The following is an 18,388-nucleotide window of genomic DNA, read 5'->3' on the forward strand; positions in this document are numbered from 1 at the left end:
GCAGCATTTAAGAAACTACGTCCGTCCCCACATGACAATCAATGTAGTCGAAACTCGTGTGGAATTCGAATTTTAGAATGCGAGTCAAACAATGGAAGTCTACAACGAACAGTCGTTGCTGGAAAATAATTAACAGGAGGTCAATTCTGTGATGAAAACAAGAAGGCATGATATGAGAAAAGGATGAACAGACCAATATAAGGTGCAGCGCTCCCGAAGTTTTATCAATGCTGTTCTTGGAAAATCCTCTTCTGGAAACCCTGAGTAAAGACAAGCAGCATATGGCGTTCGAGACTTCTTTAAACTATCCCATTAATGGGGGACGTTGTCTGGAAGGCTTTTGTGCCGAGGGAGCCCTTCAGATTGGAGTGGAATATAACTACGATGGCCAAAGCTGGGATTTGCATAGTGATTAGGGTATTTGAGGACCGGCTCCCAAATGTACTTCCGAGTGAGACGTGGGAATTAATGGAAGTAGGGAGCGAAGGAGATATGGAGGGAATTTTGGTAGATTACGGGTTAGAGGGTGTAAAATGATGAAAGGAGTCTCTAATGCAAGAGGACAGACCTCAAAACCGAGTGCTAAAAGTACCGAGAGAAAGAGAAGGCGCCTGTAAAAAAATGTACGATAACAGAAAATAAGAATAACTGGTAGAAAGCTGGATATTTCTAAAAAATCTCATTTTCCACGAGTCTTAATTAGCTATTTCGACAGACGAAATTACCTCGGAGGTGAAACTAACGTACATCGGAAGATATAAATGCAACCTCTACGGTACAAAGTACGTGCGAATTTCTAATTGACAAATGTGTTTACGTCATTTGATTGCATCTGAATTTACATCCGAATCGGCATCATAAGTAGGTGAGCCTTATCTTGATATTTCTAATCACACACACACACATACAGATGTGTATGTATTTATGAATATTCCTATCACATTTTACCAGGAACACGGGTATTTAGTAGCCACAGTGACCTCAGTTTCTTCACCCATTCCGGATATGTTTACCTCTGCTAGCTTAAGATCCGAAGAGGAAATAAATGAAGAAGCTTTAACTTCCCTGGTAAGATTCGAACCCATTATGGGAGAAAAAGTGAGGTTACCATTAACATTAAACGACCGTGTTGCTTCCTGCTACATTGGATATAATAGCTAGATGCCTAATATATGTAAGTGCGTGCATATATCATACGCAACTAAAGAAACTGTCTAAGGATAGCATACTAGACTAGACAAAGCTGCACCAACTCGATCTTCGCCAACTAGGCACCAAGGTGATAACGGAGACACTTGAAAAAGGTTGAAAAATCGTCAAGGAAGCCCACCGAGGAAATGGAAGGAAGAGGAAACGAAAGGATCGTCCAACGGAATAGTGTTGTTGTAAAGTGGCCGAGGTGTTGCGCCGTTAAGGGTAATATAAGGGAAATGGTATGAGTGTCTTTTTTTTTTCTTTCTTTAATTTTTTTTTCTTTGCTGCGCTATCGACCCTTTTGTATACTGTTTGTGTACAAAGGCATGTTATATAACCCTGTGGTAGCATTCTATTGAGATACTCAATTCAGATCTTCCGCATTGTTGCTTCGCGAGTAAATGTCGCCCATTCACAAGGGAACGTTTAGATCCCGGACGTGGTGCATGGGTGCCGAATTCGCTGGCCCACATTATTAGGAAATTTATGGCTCGCTAATAAAAGGTCCCGTAGAACTGAGCGCTGTGGTGGAATATTTCATTTTTACCTAGGCAGGGTTTTTGTGGTACGATGATAGCAGGGTTTATTTAATTTTTTTTGTGATAATAATGGTTATTGTTTTTGTTAAAAACTGTTTGCAAGGGACTTATTCATTTTTAGACTTTCATCTTCTCACTTGAGTTTTATTTTTCACTCATAAGTGATCTTCAGTGGAACATGATAGGTTGTTATTCGTTCTTGTGATCATTTTCACGTTCATCCTAACAATTATGAAGATAAAGACGATCTCGCAGCGCTGGTATAAAACCCTTAACAGGGAATGAGGATCAAGCTCTAATTCCCCAGGAATATGACACAATGGTATTGTACCCTAAGTTGTAGAAAGTTCGTTGAATCGAATTCGAGCAGATCTTCGAATATTGGAACTATTCGTGGAGTAACTGTTGTAGCAATTGTAGCAAATTCTCGCCACTGTTTTGTGACATACCAGAGCAAGCCATAGACGACTGAATAGAGCCTTCAACGTCACATTTCTCATTCAGTGAACATCGTTGTCAAGTGACATACGTGAAATTCAATGCAAAGGCCCCTAATGTCGGCCTTCGCTACGTGGTCTGAAAAACAAGCGATGTGACCGAATGAGAAGGTATTCACCTGAATTTTAGGCCAAGTGCGCTAGAAATAGATAACACAACCAAGAAGTATGCCATAGTAAGCCAGACGTTCGAATGGCATTAAAATAATTGCCTCACAGTAAGTTCTGAAATGGTTGGTAAGCTGTAGAAGGATCCTGATAAACTGGAGGCAAGCATTAAACCTTGAGCTAAGAAAGCAAGTGTTAAAAACAGCGACCGAGCATGATATTAAACTAAGTGGGTATGTGTTAAAAATGTAAGCCAATATTAAACCATGTGACTTGTTATTAAGGCAAGTCGGCAAGTGCTTACCTTTTAACAGTGAAAGAGTGATAGGCCACCACGTAGCAGTAGTACTGTATATGGTCGTATCTTTACACACACCGATGTATATTAGCACAGAATTATTTTATGTTCTGTTGTTTGGGGTGTATGAACCACCTTTGTACCTTAATTAAGTTAGATGGTAATCTTATAATCAATACTGTTAAACTTGTCTTACAGAGGCCTTTTTGGTTATTTGTTTGAGAGTACCTTCAAATGCAACTTTCCTCGTGTAATAAGTTTTGTACCGCTTCGTAACTAGACAAAGACGCAAAATAGTGCTGAGATTGGAGTGACAACATCAACATGACAGACATAGAGTATGCAGATGATCCAGTTTTAAACAGCAAAGCAAAGCAAGATTCAGAAAGCCTGGTTAATAGACTCCATCACATATCGAGAAATGGGGCTTGAAATAAACCCAAGAAAAACATGAGTAACGAGACCAAAAATATGCACAAAGGGATGAAATAGCGGTACCTGAAGAAAGATTTCATGATACCGAAATTTTCAAATATTTAAGGGTAACGATATACAGTATATGTTCTCTTGAGTTGGAATTGAATGAGATACTAAATTGGCAGGCTGGATAAGATTCCAAAATAAGATAGAAAATTAATTGCTTACGAAAGTAAGTGCATAAATAAATTTAATACTGTCTCTATTGCTACATGGACATGGTTTGACATAGAAAACACTCCTAAAATATTTTGACAGTTTAAGAATACAGATGTAAGATGAATATTAAGGATCAAATGGCAGACAAGAGTTAGAAATGACACAGTTGGATGAAAACTATGAGAAGGGAGGCTGGAGATGAGAGGAGTGGAGATTTGTGGAAGATAAAGCACAGGAAAACTTGAGTGGCGTAATTTCACTTAGGCCCATGACGTCACGATAATGATCACCTCTTCATTATTTAATTACTTATCTGTTGTTAATTTTCATCTATTTCATTTTATTCCTATCGTCTTTGTTTTGCGTATTTTTCTTATTCACACATAGGCATTTTTCTGTGTTGTTAACAAAATTAAATATCCCCTCTTTATGCTCAGATTTTATTTTCTCAAAGGAAAAGAACTGACTGCATAAACACATTTTCCTATTTCGTTTTTTCATTTCTTTCAAGACGAGTTCAGAAGGATTAGATTTTTCATTCTTTCCTCTTGGCATTTAATTGTGTCATTATTAAGGGTTATTTAAAGAACTTTCTTAATACGGGGTTCAGCCGAGACTGAACTTCGGCCGAAACAAAGCTGGAATGAAAAACTGGGAACTTTCATTCCGAGGCCGTTGATTAAAAGTTTTAGTTATTTTGCAGCGACGGCCAAGGGCTTTCACAGATCACCCACCAATATATCGAATTCTTTCCGGCGAATATTTGAGCAGATTCACGATTTTATCGTTTTTTTTTTTCCTCAATTTTTCTATTTTGATTACAATTTGAATATTTTCCTTTGATGTTGACTCGTAGGAAATGTCCATTTTTATCTCTCTCTCTTACCCTTTGATAAACTTGCTTTTTGTGACTGAAATGTTGCCTGTTTATCCTTTACAGAAGGGAATATCTTGACGTCAATATTGCCAGGATTTCTGTGACATCGTGTTATCGTGTTTTTCCTCCTCATTTCAATAATCTTTTGATACTTTTCCCGTGTGTTTTTTCATAGCATTATTTTTCCTCAGTGTTATGTAATCTGTTCTACTTTTAATGTTAATGTCTTTCAGTATCGAAGGGAAAAATTTTCGTTGAATATCATTATTTTGTTGTAGCTGTCGATTTTGTACCTCCCTGTGAGTAGCGACACAGTAGGTGTAACCGTACGTGTACACATTTATTTAAATCATTGCTGTTGCCACGCGCCCGGTGACGCGGACATACTCGTCCTGCTGCTATCTCTAGATTTTATCAATCATGGTGTCAATCAATCAATCAAGCAGCCCCTCACTTTCCCTATCTCTCTCTCTCTCCTCCCTCTTCTCACCTCTTTCCCTCCTCCGTCTCTCTCTCTCTCTCTCATATGTTACTGAAGACAGTTTCTGTACTGTTTTCTCACGTCTGCCTCTGATGTCGTTCAACACTGAACAATAATGACACCTAAGAGTTTGTTTCTGGGAATAATAATTATAACGATTCGCATCGTAGCGCTGTCTCGTAATTCCAACCTCATCCTAATTCGTTTATTGTTTGTTCTCTCTGTTGTTGTCTCTTGACTTTAAATTCCAGAACAACTGACGACCATCATAAAAATTACATGGGTATAGTCTGTATTATGAGTATGGGGCGGTGGCTTTGCAATCATACGAAATATAGCAGCTTCCCTTACAGTCGTAGTTGCGGTAGACGAGAAATAGGAAAGTTTAGATGGAGGCAGCATAGGCCATCGTTTTCTAAGTCAACAATGTATATATATGTCCTAGGCTTAAGATAAAAGGAGCCGAGATCAGAATCCAGTCGCTGGGAACTAAACTGCACTTATCGACGGTGCTAGGGAAGATATAGTAGTATTTTCTACCATATGTATATTTTTATTGTTACTGATTTAGTTATTTGTTGCTTTGCACATTTTATAACGCCTTTTGCATGCTGATTTATTTATTATCTTCATAGTGTTCTTTTTGCTTTATTTTTCATTAGTTCGGTATCTTCATTATTTAAAAACTTTTTTTTTTTTTTTTACATCTCGTCCACGTTAATACCAAAAGTCGTTTTATGCTAATTTATTTTCCCATCCATTACCCTTATCCCTTAATATCGAGCCTCTTAGTCCTGTTTTCCACTGGAACATACCTCACGTAGATAAAAAAAAAAAAAAGTCGTGAATCAGCAGTACGAATCACGTGGTTGCACAATCAGGACGCGTGCAACTGGGAGCAGGACAGGGGGAGGTTTAACTCCATCCTGGAAACCTTTTGATACAATTCATGCATTTTTCGTCATTCTGTCGTAGACGGAGGAGTTCTGGAGGGGTGGGGAAGGGGAAGGGGACGCCAGCCATTATACGAAGATTATATGTATATGTATCTGTACGCCAGTAGCTACTAAAGTACTCCAAAAATGCTGTTATGTATATACGAATATGTATTCCAGCGTTGTTTGTGCGTAAAGCACCTTCGGCTTTTATTTCTACATATGCGTGTGCATGTATTATACCCTTGCAAAGTGTACTTGGTCTTACATTAATCCAGTTGGTATCGCCAATAAGTTTCTCTCTCTCTCTCTCTCTCTCTCTCTCTCTCTCTCTCTCTCTCTCTCTCTCTCTCTCTCTCTCTCTCTGTTTTCTCGAACTTTTATAATTTACAACTCAGTGATCCAATCGACTGCAGTTGCACTCAGCACAAAGTACACACAGACAAGACGGAGCGCGACCTTTCTTCCATTTCAAAATGAATTTCTTCCTCGCATGCATCCGTCATTTCATCCCTCAAGCAATTCACCTGTTATGACTTGGTAAATGGTCGGTGCCTTTGATCTGAAAATTACATAAGATATCATCCTTTTACTACTCTTTCTTCGATTGCAACAGACCCTAATCCCCTTAATCCCCACCAGGAATCCCCGCGACGTACAAAGGGAGCTTTCGTTTCCCTTCCAGCGGAGGATTAGACACGGAAACACGTCGTTCCTTCTGCTAATCCATCACTGCGCCAATTGCGTTTTCTTCCACTCCCACGTTCCTCCTGCTATGGCAGCTCGTTCGGACGCGGTTTGTTTGTCTGTACATCGTGTTTTTTTTTTTTTTTTTTTTTTTTTTTGTAGGGGTTTTCCATGATAATGATGGCTTTCTACTTAATCTCTCTCTCTCTCTCTCTCTCTCTCTCTCTCTCTCTCTCTCTCGCTCTCTCTCTCTCTCTCTCTCTGTAGACAGGTGATTAATTGAATCTTTCACTTAGCAAAGTTTTCTTTACTTTTATTTCTTTAACTTGTTTGGAAAGAAGGAAAGAAGGATTACCAAGATTTTTTTCAAAATGTTCATGTCATAAAGAATTGAAAGCGTTTCGTTTGTTTGATGATATCAACTGCCTGAAGGACAGACGAATTATATCTTCTTAGGAATAAGGAGTATTAGGAAAGTTTCGCACCTACACAGCCACCCACACACACACACACACACACACACACACATATATTTATATATATACATTTATTTATTTATTTATTTATTTATTTATTTTTAACAAGAATTTTTAATCGAACAAAATACCATTCAAACTGAATGTGTTCCAGGTGTTTATTACAGAAAATCAACGGGAGCTTTGAAATGAACCCTAACCAACAATGAAAATAAATTCTTATACTATCATTTCCATCGAGGTATTACCATATCCATTGTAAAGTCCTGTTTCTGTCTGAGTTCACTCGGCAGATAAAATAATGATACCACTGAAAAGGATTCATCAAAGTGTAACAGTTCTTTCAGAATTTCGTAATAGGGTGTAAGCGCGGTTGTAATAATTACTGAATATATTTTCTAGAAATATCCTGCTCCAGCTTTGTACAACATATGAGCGTACTTTAAAGAATCAGCATTTCAATTTTCAGTGTCATTTTCATAATTCCGAAATCTCCTCCATTACTCGGAAACGACCCATAGCAGTTTATATGAGCAGAGGAGAAGAAGGGAGTCCTCAACGCCCTATGATGAGCCCCGCTGACTAGTCGTCTTTACTGCTTCACCTAAGGATAGTAATCCATAAACTCATCCAAAATGGCATCTCGCTTTCCGATGGAGCCACACCGAGGGCGGGGGGGGCGACAGTAATATAAATTCCAAACATTTGGCTATAACTCCTTTAATGTTTATGGGTTTCCGTGTGTGGATCGCGTCATAAACTCTCGTAATATGCCAAAGCTCCCTCACGTTTCACGTCTGGTTTCACGAATTTATCGCGGGGTTTTTAGGTGTTCGGGTCCGCCGGGAATCGATAATTACCCGCGTTAGTACAGCTGTTGGCTCAAGAATCAGGATTTAGAATACTTGGAGTCTGTTTCATAAATATGCCACAGACTCGTAAGAGGCAACCTGGTAACACTTTTTCTTCCAAAGAAGCCTCCGCTATTTGGCACTTGATACGGTTCTCTAGAGGCACCGTGAATCTTTTCGACCCGTGTAATGGCACTCGTAATCCCCTCCCCTCCCAGCCCTATATGAGCACCCCCTCCCCCCATAGAAACGTCACAACACACTGACAGACAACTTGGAAATTCTTCTTCCTCTTTCCCCCTCAGTTTGGTAGTGTTACGATGTTTTGAGATCCTAATGGGAAATAATTAATCAATTATATTTTGTTTTTTTATGATATAAAGTCGCTGGGATCTCTTACGGTTCATCGTCACCCGGTGATTGCGTGGGGACTATACTACAAGGTATAGGGCATCCGTCACCTGCTGAAGTATCTGTTAAGCCTGTAGTCTAAGCTTCACAGTTTTAGTTCATTCAACAGGCGTGACTCGGGAGTCTTAATTCAGTGGAGCCAAGGGAACTATAAAACGTGTCTTAAAATTAACATATTAATTCCGTCGTGTAAATCCTTGTGAAGATCAAGTCTGTTACTCTCGCCAGCTTTTAGAACGGATAGAAACATTAATATTCCCATGCCATCAGCAGGGTACGGTTCAACGATGCGTATCATGAGATCCATTATGTATGGATAATGAGAAACACTGCCATCAGCGTGCCGTGGAGACAAGTGCATTGTCAGGGACTTTTACGATGCATTGCGTTCGAAAACCGTAATCGGTGATTTATTCCTGGATCTCTTGTTATGTCTCGAGAGCTTCCTGACGTTATTATGGTATTAATTTTAGGTTGCGCATGTGCGTAAGCATTTGATGGTGTGATTGATTCGTACACATGTGCGGTCCGTGTTTTTAATAATATATATATATATATATATATATATATATATATATATATACACATACACTTATTTATACTCTTATATATACACTTATATATATATATATATATATATATATATATATATATATATATATACATACACTTACATATATGTATGTATAAGTATGAGTGTGAATGCATCAGTGCAATGTATTATGTATTTATGATAATGCAATATCTTGTCTTAAGGTTTCGCCCGGAAATGGGCGTTTTCTTGAACACTTTAACAGTATACTTAAGAAAATACGTGTTGGGAGTGAAATATGTGTGTGTGTGTGCGTGTGCGCGCGCGCGCATTATATATATATATATATATATATATATATATATATATATATATATATATAGTATATGCTGTGTGTGTGTTTATGTATGTTTTTTATTTTTGTGTGTTTGACCTCTGCACATTATTACTTGATTTATTAGATTATTTATATACAAAAATTTCTCCACGAACCCAAACAGGTCAACAACGTTCGTTAGACTAGAACCATGATTTATTTATATAACAACAAGAATAAAATCATGCTTGGAATGGCAAAGGATTCTTCCTCTGGCATTCACCCAGACAACCATTAACCATGCTTTTATTGTCGTGATTTTGATATATGAATATGCGGAGCATCGTTAGTAGTTTTCTTTCTCACACATAATACAGTGGTATAAAAATAAAGAAGCACCGTTCACAATAGTACATTATCCATCAAGGTGTTATTCCATATCCTGACATAAAAAGATGGGAGTTGTGTTTTTGAGTATAGACAATAAAAGATAATTTATTTGCATTATTATATTGTTGTGAAATCTTTTGCCATCACAAGTCTATATGTCATATTTTGATTGTTTCATCATGTAATTCATAATACACTTCTGTTCTTATGGAGATTGAAAAAAAATTTTGGTCTGATATTTGGTGTATATCTATTAACAGGAAGTTATTTATATACTATTTGAGTCTTGATATATATATATCATACATATATATATATATATATATATATATATATATATATATATATATATATATATATATACTATATATATATACTATATATATATATATATATATATATATCTATTTCATGCGTTATGCATTCCCTCTTCTAGTTGGCGTGATGGAGTCCCTTATGAATATCGAATAAATAAGATTACTTGGCCACCGCTCGAGTGGTTTTTGAGATACGCGAGTCTGAAATTAAATCATCTGCAATGCAGAATCGTTCTCAGTTTCAAGTTGTTGAGAGAGAGAGAGAGAGAGAGAGAGAGAGAGAGAGAGAGAGAGAGAGAGGGGGGGGGGGGGCTAAGACCTACAAAATAGACATGTTAACGGACTTTTATAAACGCCCGAATATATCCAAGTCACTTATCCATCCGCCCCATGAAAAGAGTGCAGTATAAGGATCAATAGGGAGCATAAACACCAGCAAACGTGACATATTGATCTTTATATATGATATTAATATATTATCTATATCATATGATATATTTATATTATATCTATATATATATATATATATATATATGTATATATATAATATATATATATATATATGCATGCATACGCAATTACAAATAAGCGAGAGTTACCTTTTCAGAAAGTGAAGGACCGGTAATGAAAATTATATGAATCCGTCGATAAATTAACAGACAGACAGCTGCTCGAAATTCAACTCGATGGTCAAATCAATTTCAAATAAATGAAACCTAGAAATATTGGGGCAAAACGGAAAACTGGAAACGGAACTGAAATATTCGGCAAATAGTCGACATGCTTCATCATCGCCGTGTAAACTAGTGGTGAATAAAAACTGGGTGTACGATGTGTTCGAGTTCAGGTTTTCCCCTTTCATAAAGAAAGTTATAAAACGGATCTGGGATAAATGCTACATCCGTGTATATTATATATATAATATATTATATATATATATATATATATATATATATATAATATAGTAGATATAATATACATACATATATATATATATAATATGATATATATAATATATATATATAAATTATATATATAATATATATATATATATATATATTACCTACATATATATATATATATATATTATATTATATTATATATAATGTGTGTGTGTGTGTGTATGTATGGGCAATGTGTATCTTTAAGCCACCATACCGTATAAACTTTTCGGCTTCCTCTCGCGTTTTTTGGATACGGTTATCACTACCGAGCCTAAATCCGAATAAACTTTCAACTGGGATGTAGGTTCGTAGTAAAAAAAAACCCTATCCGAAAGGCAAGAGGAAGTCAAGAAGTTGAGACGTCTTGGTAGCTATTACATGATATATATATATAATATATATATATATATATATATATATATATATATATATAATATATATGTATGTATGTATGTATGGAGAAATACGAGCATCCGCACAAAACTGAGCAAATTTTTTATGCAGTGATAATAAATAATTGTACGTTCATCTGAACGAACTAAATAAATAAAACCTCCTTTTTCGAAAATGGCTTCAACAATCGTTGCACCAAGTCGAATAAACAAACACGAACACCATTAATATAACGAGCGGTAAAGAGTTTGTTTAAGGGGATACGAACATCATGGATTCAATCTCTCGATGTGGCGATCGATCAGGAGAGTGTAAATAGAAGGCTTGATAGTTGCAACATCTGTATTCTTTCATCGTTGACAATTGTTTCATGCGCAAAGCATAAGAGATTTTCAGATATTCAAATAATTTCAATGAAAACAAAAAAAAAACCGTGACATCGAGTTTTTTCTGTTTACCGTATAATAATGCTGTATGAAACTCAGCCACTGCCCGGTGGTGTCGTTGCCAACGAAAGCGTTGCCAGTCGCACGATTATGGCTAACTTTGACCTTCAATAAAATTAAAACTACAGTGGCAAGAGGGCTGGAATTTGGTATGTTTGATGATTTTAGGGTTGATAATCAACATACCAATCTGCAGCCCTCTACCCTCTGTAGTTTTTAAGATCTGAGGACGGACAGACAAATAACCATCTCAATAGATTTCTTTTTTTAGAAAAAAAAAAAAAAAAAAAGGAATAATACTTCGAATAACCTACCCCCGGCCCCCAAACCCTTAAATAAAAATGCCATTACTGATCTAAAGTAATTTTTCTTCATCTTACTTAGCGTTTTTACTACAGTCTCGTTTTAGTCCAGGAGTGTTTTTAGGTGTCGCCTGAAGGGTGCCAAAGAAGGAGAAAATGGTCCCATTTTGCATCTGTATTTTCCACTCTGATTAGGAATACCCAGTTGGAATAACATGTTTACGTCGAAGTCTAGAATTTGATTAGATTTTTTTACTTGGTTTCGAGAGTGCTCCTAGAATTGTTAGTTTCGCCTTTCACCTGAGAATTGTATGTATGTATGTATATAAAGATATATTATATATAAATACATACATACATACATATATACTATATATATACCTATACATACAAGTGTATAATTATATATATATTATATATATATATATATATATATATATATATATATCGTGCGTATATATGTGTGTGTATGCTTGTAAAGTTCCATGATTTAAATTATTAAGAACTATGCGTTCTCCATGCACAAGAGCATTGTCGATACCTCGGTCGGAGAATTTAATGTCAATTTTTCCTTGAAAAAATGAAGACAGTAACTGATGGTTTTGAACCCCGAAGCGGACGAGGAAACGATGATGATTATTGGAGCGTTCCTTAAAAGACAAGCATGTCTGTGTTGATCCAAGTAGTGAATCAAGTCCTTGGTTGTTAGTCGACGATTGTGGCTCGTAGTTGGGGTGGAGAGAGAGAGAGAGAGAGAGAGAGAGAGAGAGAGAGAGCATACAATAGACGTGAAAGATTAGCCATTACTCCACTATAAAACAAGGCGAGGGCTTGGACCATGAATCAATCATTCATGAGATTCTCTCTCCTTTACATCAACGTGACTTCATCCTTAAAATCCCTTTACATATCCCTTTGACATCCCATCTCCTATCTTCAATTATATCACTTCACACTCCTCTTGCCATTTGCATCCGGCGGTACTTTCCCCTTTGGCTATTTTTTCCATTACCTCCCCTGTCAGGAGCGCCTTTCGCGCCCTCCCAGAACCAAAGCAAGCCAGAAGTGGCGCTTTTACGCCTGTGTGCCCGCCGTGTTTGCGTAAGCTCGCAGACATTTAGCGGTGTTATGTTTAGGTAACCTCCTTCGTCCATACATTATTCATACCTATAAGAAGACTGTTTGTACAATATCCAGACCGCGGCCTTAGTCAGGGAGGCGGTGCTTCGAGACAGAAGGTGAAGTTATGCCGTCTTTGTCACACTCCGTCTGTTCTCACTAACCGCTGGGGCGAAGAGGGATCATCTAGTTTTATGTTCTCCTCGACATCTTTTATTCATTCACTTATTCGTCTTCGTCGCGGGTGGCATATTTAATTCATATTATTCATTATAGAGGATGAAACTCGAATCATGACATACAGTGTGAAATTATATTTGCATATTGTTACTTTGATTCTTTATATGTGTAACTATTGCTTCAATTGCTTTATTAATTATTCACAAGGCAATACTTTAAACAGAATAAGAATTTGGGCTGCGTGTTTCAGAGTGAAACCTGTTACTTTGTGTGTTAATTAAAGGTTGTCGTGGGATGAAACAGAGCACGTATCTCTACGATGTCATTCCATCCATTAAGCCCTATTAATGAACTCTTTTGCGGACGGGTGTGAAATCAACATCACATGAAAAAAGGTGACTTGTATCTGAGCTACTTAAATGAGGTCCTGTCACGTTCGGCAACTCAATTATTAATAACATATGTACATCGTGTAGCCATAACTGCAGATTTATCTTCTCCAACTGGTTACACCAGCATTTCATTAAGGTTTTAAAAATGGATTAGCATTCGCTCTGAATAGATGGAATATTTGCTGTCACGGTCTTTTTACGACATTTCGATTCAATTACCTTTCGGTGATGTCATCATTCAGTAGTTTTTCCTGTGTGAGGATGACACGCTGCTCGAGTGTGGTGTTTTCACTCTTACTCATTGGCATCTTTTCGCTTACCTCTTGGCTTCATGTATTTAGGAGTTGGAATGCGTTTCATTTTAAGTTTTCAAGATTTGCTACTTAAATCTGAGCTCTGCAGCGTTGCTCCACTTTTCTGAGCAAGAATTTTGTCGCTATTTCATGCTTTAGATTATAATGGATAATTTTATCTCCTGTTTATGTTTCCACAATACGAGATTACGGCTGTTGAGTAGGTCATAACTGGTCGGTAGAAAAGCTGGTTTATTGCAATGAACCTGACGGAACGTCACTTTTCCAGTAACCTCCCCCCACCCCGCCCCGTTCCTTCTCAAAGCCAAGTTTAACTTGCTGTCAGTTCTCTGTTCTTGATGCTATCTCCGTTTCTACAAACGCCCTCTCTCTCTCTCTCTCTCTCTCTCTCTCTCTCTCTCTCTCTCTCTCTGTATGTCTTCCCCTCCAATCTTCACTAGCTCCTTCGAACGATGTATGATACTGAGGTCTCTCTCTCTCTCTCTCTCTCTCTCTCTCTCTCTCTCTCATAAACGTAATGTGCTAGGAGGAATGGAAGACATCATTAAAAACATTTTATCCTCTTTGAACTTCTTTGGAAAACTTTTGGCTCTCCTAACTTCTGTTATGTGAAGTGAGCTTATCAATATTTACTTACATTTTATTACGATTTCTTTTTATTTGTGCATATTTATATAATAACAGTGTATTGAAATTTCACACAATAGCCATTATCAAATCAAATAGCGCCTTGAGATAAAAGTACAGGTGTTCAACAAGGTGTAGCTCAAGTTCAGGGCTTTCAAAATATGCCTCAGCGAAACAGCAGGTGGGACTTCAGCACTCATAGATTTTGGGACTCTTTGGAAGAATACTGTGAGTAATTTGCGATAATTTTGAATTTCATATAGTACATTCTTTAGCAAATCGTATAATTAGTAATAAATTAAATCTGTAGCAGTTAATTACGCGACTGAATATGCAATCATTTTTTTTATAACAGTTTGAACATCTAAGTCCCAAGGTTGCCAAAGACAGCCTTCAAATCATCTTTTTCAGCTTTTTCCTTTCTTCCCCTTATTTCCACATTTCTTGCCATTTACGGAGGGCTTTTCATCCTTCTTTTTCTCCTTAATTATGCTACAAAAACTATCATCGTCCTCACATGTAAAAGGACACAAAGGTTAACATCTGTTTCCAAATGCTCGACACCTTTCATCTTCACCTTGCTGATGTCTAAAGTAACCCCCCGCCCAATTCCGTTTAGCTAGAATAAACGTTTTTCTCTTCGAGCTGTCTTTCATCTCGAACGTATTTTGAATGTAAATACCCTACTTGTGTTTGCCAATCGATTGTGAACCGGGGATCAAATTTCCATCCGCAAGAATATTGACTTTTACCAATTCACACACACACACACACACCACATATACGTATGCACACACATATATATATATATGTATGTATGTATATATGTACATGGGTTATCATTAAGTACGTTAACGTTGGTCCCTTTTACGTGAGCGTCTGTTCGAGGATATTGTCTATGGCTCCGTATGTAAATGTTAGCCATATCGGGGAATAGCAATTTGGTGTCTGGATATTTACATAAAAAAGGTTGACTTTGGCGGTGATAAGGCAGGACTTAGTCTTCTCTCCCCACCCCGTTCTCTCTCTCTCTCTCTCTCTCTCTCTCACACACACACACCACACACACACACACACACAACATACACACACACACACATAGATCGGTAGAATGACGCTCACCTCTATATCAGTGATGCTGAGTGACTGGGTCGGTACAAAAGACAGCCGTTTCTATAACATCGATCTGTGCCTATTTCAGTATTTTTATCTCTCTCTCTCTCTCTCTCTAGATCTCCTTCGCGCGCCGCTCTCTCTCGCTCGTCTCTCTCTCTCTCTCTCTCTCCTCTCTCTCTCTCTCTCTCTCTCATAGGACAAACCTATTTCGATGTGACTATTTATTGATCATTTTCACCCCTCTCTCTCTATCGTATCAGCACACCACGTATCATCTTTAAGTCACGGGAGTTTTTTTTATGTTTGTCAGCGTACACTTACCGTACGTCCCAAGGCTGTAAGATTGTGTAATAAAAGTTCTTAACCCCCCCCCTCTCTTCTCTCTCTCTTCTCTCTCTCTCTCTCTCTCTCGTCTCTCTCTCTCTCTCTCTCTCTCTCTCTCTCTCTCTCTCTCTCATTTTCCCTTCTTCGTAGGTATAATATACTTGACACTGACGCTTTTGTTACCTCAAAAAGCATTTCTATTACCTTTTCCACTTACAAGTACTTTCGAGCCTTGACTTCTTTGCTCACTGTTGTGACTCCGGAGGAGAGGCTTTCAGATGGACGTTTGTATGTACGAGCTTTTTCAACGTTTGTGTCACAGTGTACTTCTGTTTTTAGCCAAAGAAAAGGGGAGCCTCTATAGAGTCTATACGCTAGAGTAGTGACCGAGAAGGTGTACCTAAAAAGCTCCCTAGCTCGTCTTTCAATTTAATATTTTCATCAGTGGTGTTATTTTAACTGAGATTAAATGTAACCTACTTTTGTTAATTCGCCTGAAAATAAGAGAAATAGAATAGGAAGGTAAGCAAAGGAATAGATGGAAAGTCTCTTCAGGAGACTAAATGTCTTTGTATATAAAACATTAGTAGAAAGGCCCCCGAGCCACTCCAACAGCAGTGAGAAAAGGAGTGGAGGAGAGGCCCCATACTATTTACAGGAAGGTACTGCGTATTTAGAAAAGTTTACAAATACCTTACGTAAGAGTCTAACTGCTGTGAGAGGAAGTATAACAGAAGGGAATATTTTGAGTTTGACCTTGGGCATTGTGGGTAGGGTTTGGCCTCATCCAATTAAACTTTTGAAGGATGTTGACATTAGGTACTTCTCTCTGTCACTGCCCTGTCACTTTGACTATGTTTATGTTTATGCTTTGTCCACTTTCCCTTTTATGTATAGTTTAAATACGTTTACTGAACTACCTCTTCGTGTGATATTATTTCAAAATTAACACACATTTCTTTCCTATTTACAGGTAGGATTTTATTCATGAAGAACCGGGCGCGAGAGTCACGGTAAGTTCTCTGATTTGTGAGCTTCCGAGCGACCTGTCTTAGGCAACCAATTCAATTTCAGTTTCATTTTCACTTTGCTCGCTCTTCGATCTCTTATGTATATCTGGCAATAAGAGGAAGACTTGACGAAATTGAAACAGGTTGCACTTTTTGAGAGCGTAATATCTTTGGTCAGTCAACGCTAAATTCAAGTATGCTATACTATTAGAAGGGATTCAAAAGGAAATTTTTATAATCCAAATAAAAGTTATGAATTCGATACAAGGAATGAGGCGTCACCCAAAGGAATATCAGCAGCAAACAAAAAAATTCCGCAGATAATTAACGTACTAAATAACTACTAACGTTGCAACAAGTGACTTTTCAAGAGTTGCGTGTCTCCCAAGAAGGAAGGAAAAGGGAGGGGGAGAAAGGGGGGTGGGGTAACGCAGATGGGAATGGTGAAGTTTCCCGCCTTTTGGGTGCAATCATTTAGATAAGGGGGGTTGCCTGCGATAGGACTGTCACGACGGAATGTCACTTCGGAATTAGCACCCTAATAGGAATGTCATCGCGAGTGGAAGTAACACAGGTTCTATTCAAATGAACACCTCTCCCTTCCTTCCCTCCCTCACCCCAGCCCATTATCACCCGTAGTCCCTCTGCTGCCATGGCCAATTCCCACCCCGCCCCCCCCCCCCCGAAAACAACCCCCCTTTGATTTTATTCCACAAAAATCAACCCTTTCCTCATCTTGTCTTTGGAACAAGCACCGCCTTTCAAAATTTTTGGGGTCCCTTCTTTACCCCTGCCACAAATTCTCCTACCCAATACCCGAAAGATCGGACGACGCGCTTTTTCAAACCCGTCCGTTCCCTGCATTTCGTAGAAACAAACAAATAAATGCCCTAGAGGACACGATGGACTGTAAAAGTACCTAGGAAAAATGTCTCGGGACTTTTACTAAAAACGGACGCGGCAGATTTTTTGACACTGTAATTATTACTTATTTCTGCGGTAAAATGAACGCACTTTTGAATAACAAGGCACCCCAGTACGTATAAAGGACGTGCGCCCGTCGAGCTGTTTTAGGATAGTGGTCATGAAACAATCTTCGTGAGAGAGAGAGAGAGAGAGAGAGAGAGAGAGAGAGAGGGGGGGGGTTTGTGACAACTGCCACAAATCAGCTTCAGCATTTCCAAAATAGGTCGGAAAGGTGAAGAACGAGTGCATTCCAGAGGCGGCCCCTCTCCGGGCCGCCTTTTATCATTTCCCATTGAACTTTTCGATATGATGACGGCTGGCTTTAATTAATTCTGCCGAATGCTGAGCTCCTGTTCTCCTATTTACCAGTCGTATATCACCGAATTGAGTGATGTGCTGAATCGGGAATTAAATTCTTCTGAAATTTAATTAAAATTGTCGAAAAATATGATAAAGGTACGATAAATGACATAGATCAATTATAGGGAAACGCGTAGCCGAATTCAATGTCTCATAAACAAAAAAACGAAAAAAATAAACATTTTAAAACTGTCATGTAGTTACTTAGGCAGCTCTGGTTTTTTACCGATTGCTGAGCTCATGTTACGTATTGCTGATTCTCATTACTACTTTGATGTTTAACCACCATGAAAAGCTATATGAGTTGTGTGTATATATAGATATGTATATATATATAATATATATATATA

At 37.9% G+C, this 18,388-nt stretch overlaps 1 protein-coding gene across 1 annotated transcript in view; it reads left to right on the top strand.

The window, feature by feature from the left end:
* The first annotated feature begins 384 nt into the window (after window positions 1-384).
* Window positions 385-18,388, top strand: part of LOC135197428 (neural cell adhesion molecule 1-like) — a 107,347-nt gene continuing 89,343 nt past the window's right edge. Inside the window, exons 1-2 of the mRNA XM_064224499.1 lie at window positions 385-507; window positions 952-1,068. Of these exons, the coding sequence (XP_064080569.1) occupies window positions 385-507; window positions 952-1,068 (240 nt within the window). The remainder of the gene's footprint in view (window positions 508-951; window positions 1,069-18,388) is intronic.

This window comes from Macrobrachium nipponense, chromosome 21 (genome assembly GCF_015104395.2).
Source record: "Macrobrachium nipponense isolate FS-2020 chromosome 21, ASM1510439v2, whole genome shotgun sequence".
Taxonomy (NCBI): Eukaryota; Metazoa; Arthropoda; class Malacostraca; order Decapoda; family Palaemonidae; genus Macrobrachium; species Macrobrachium nipponense.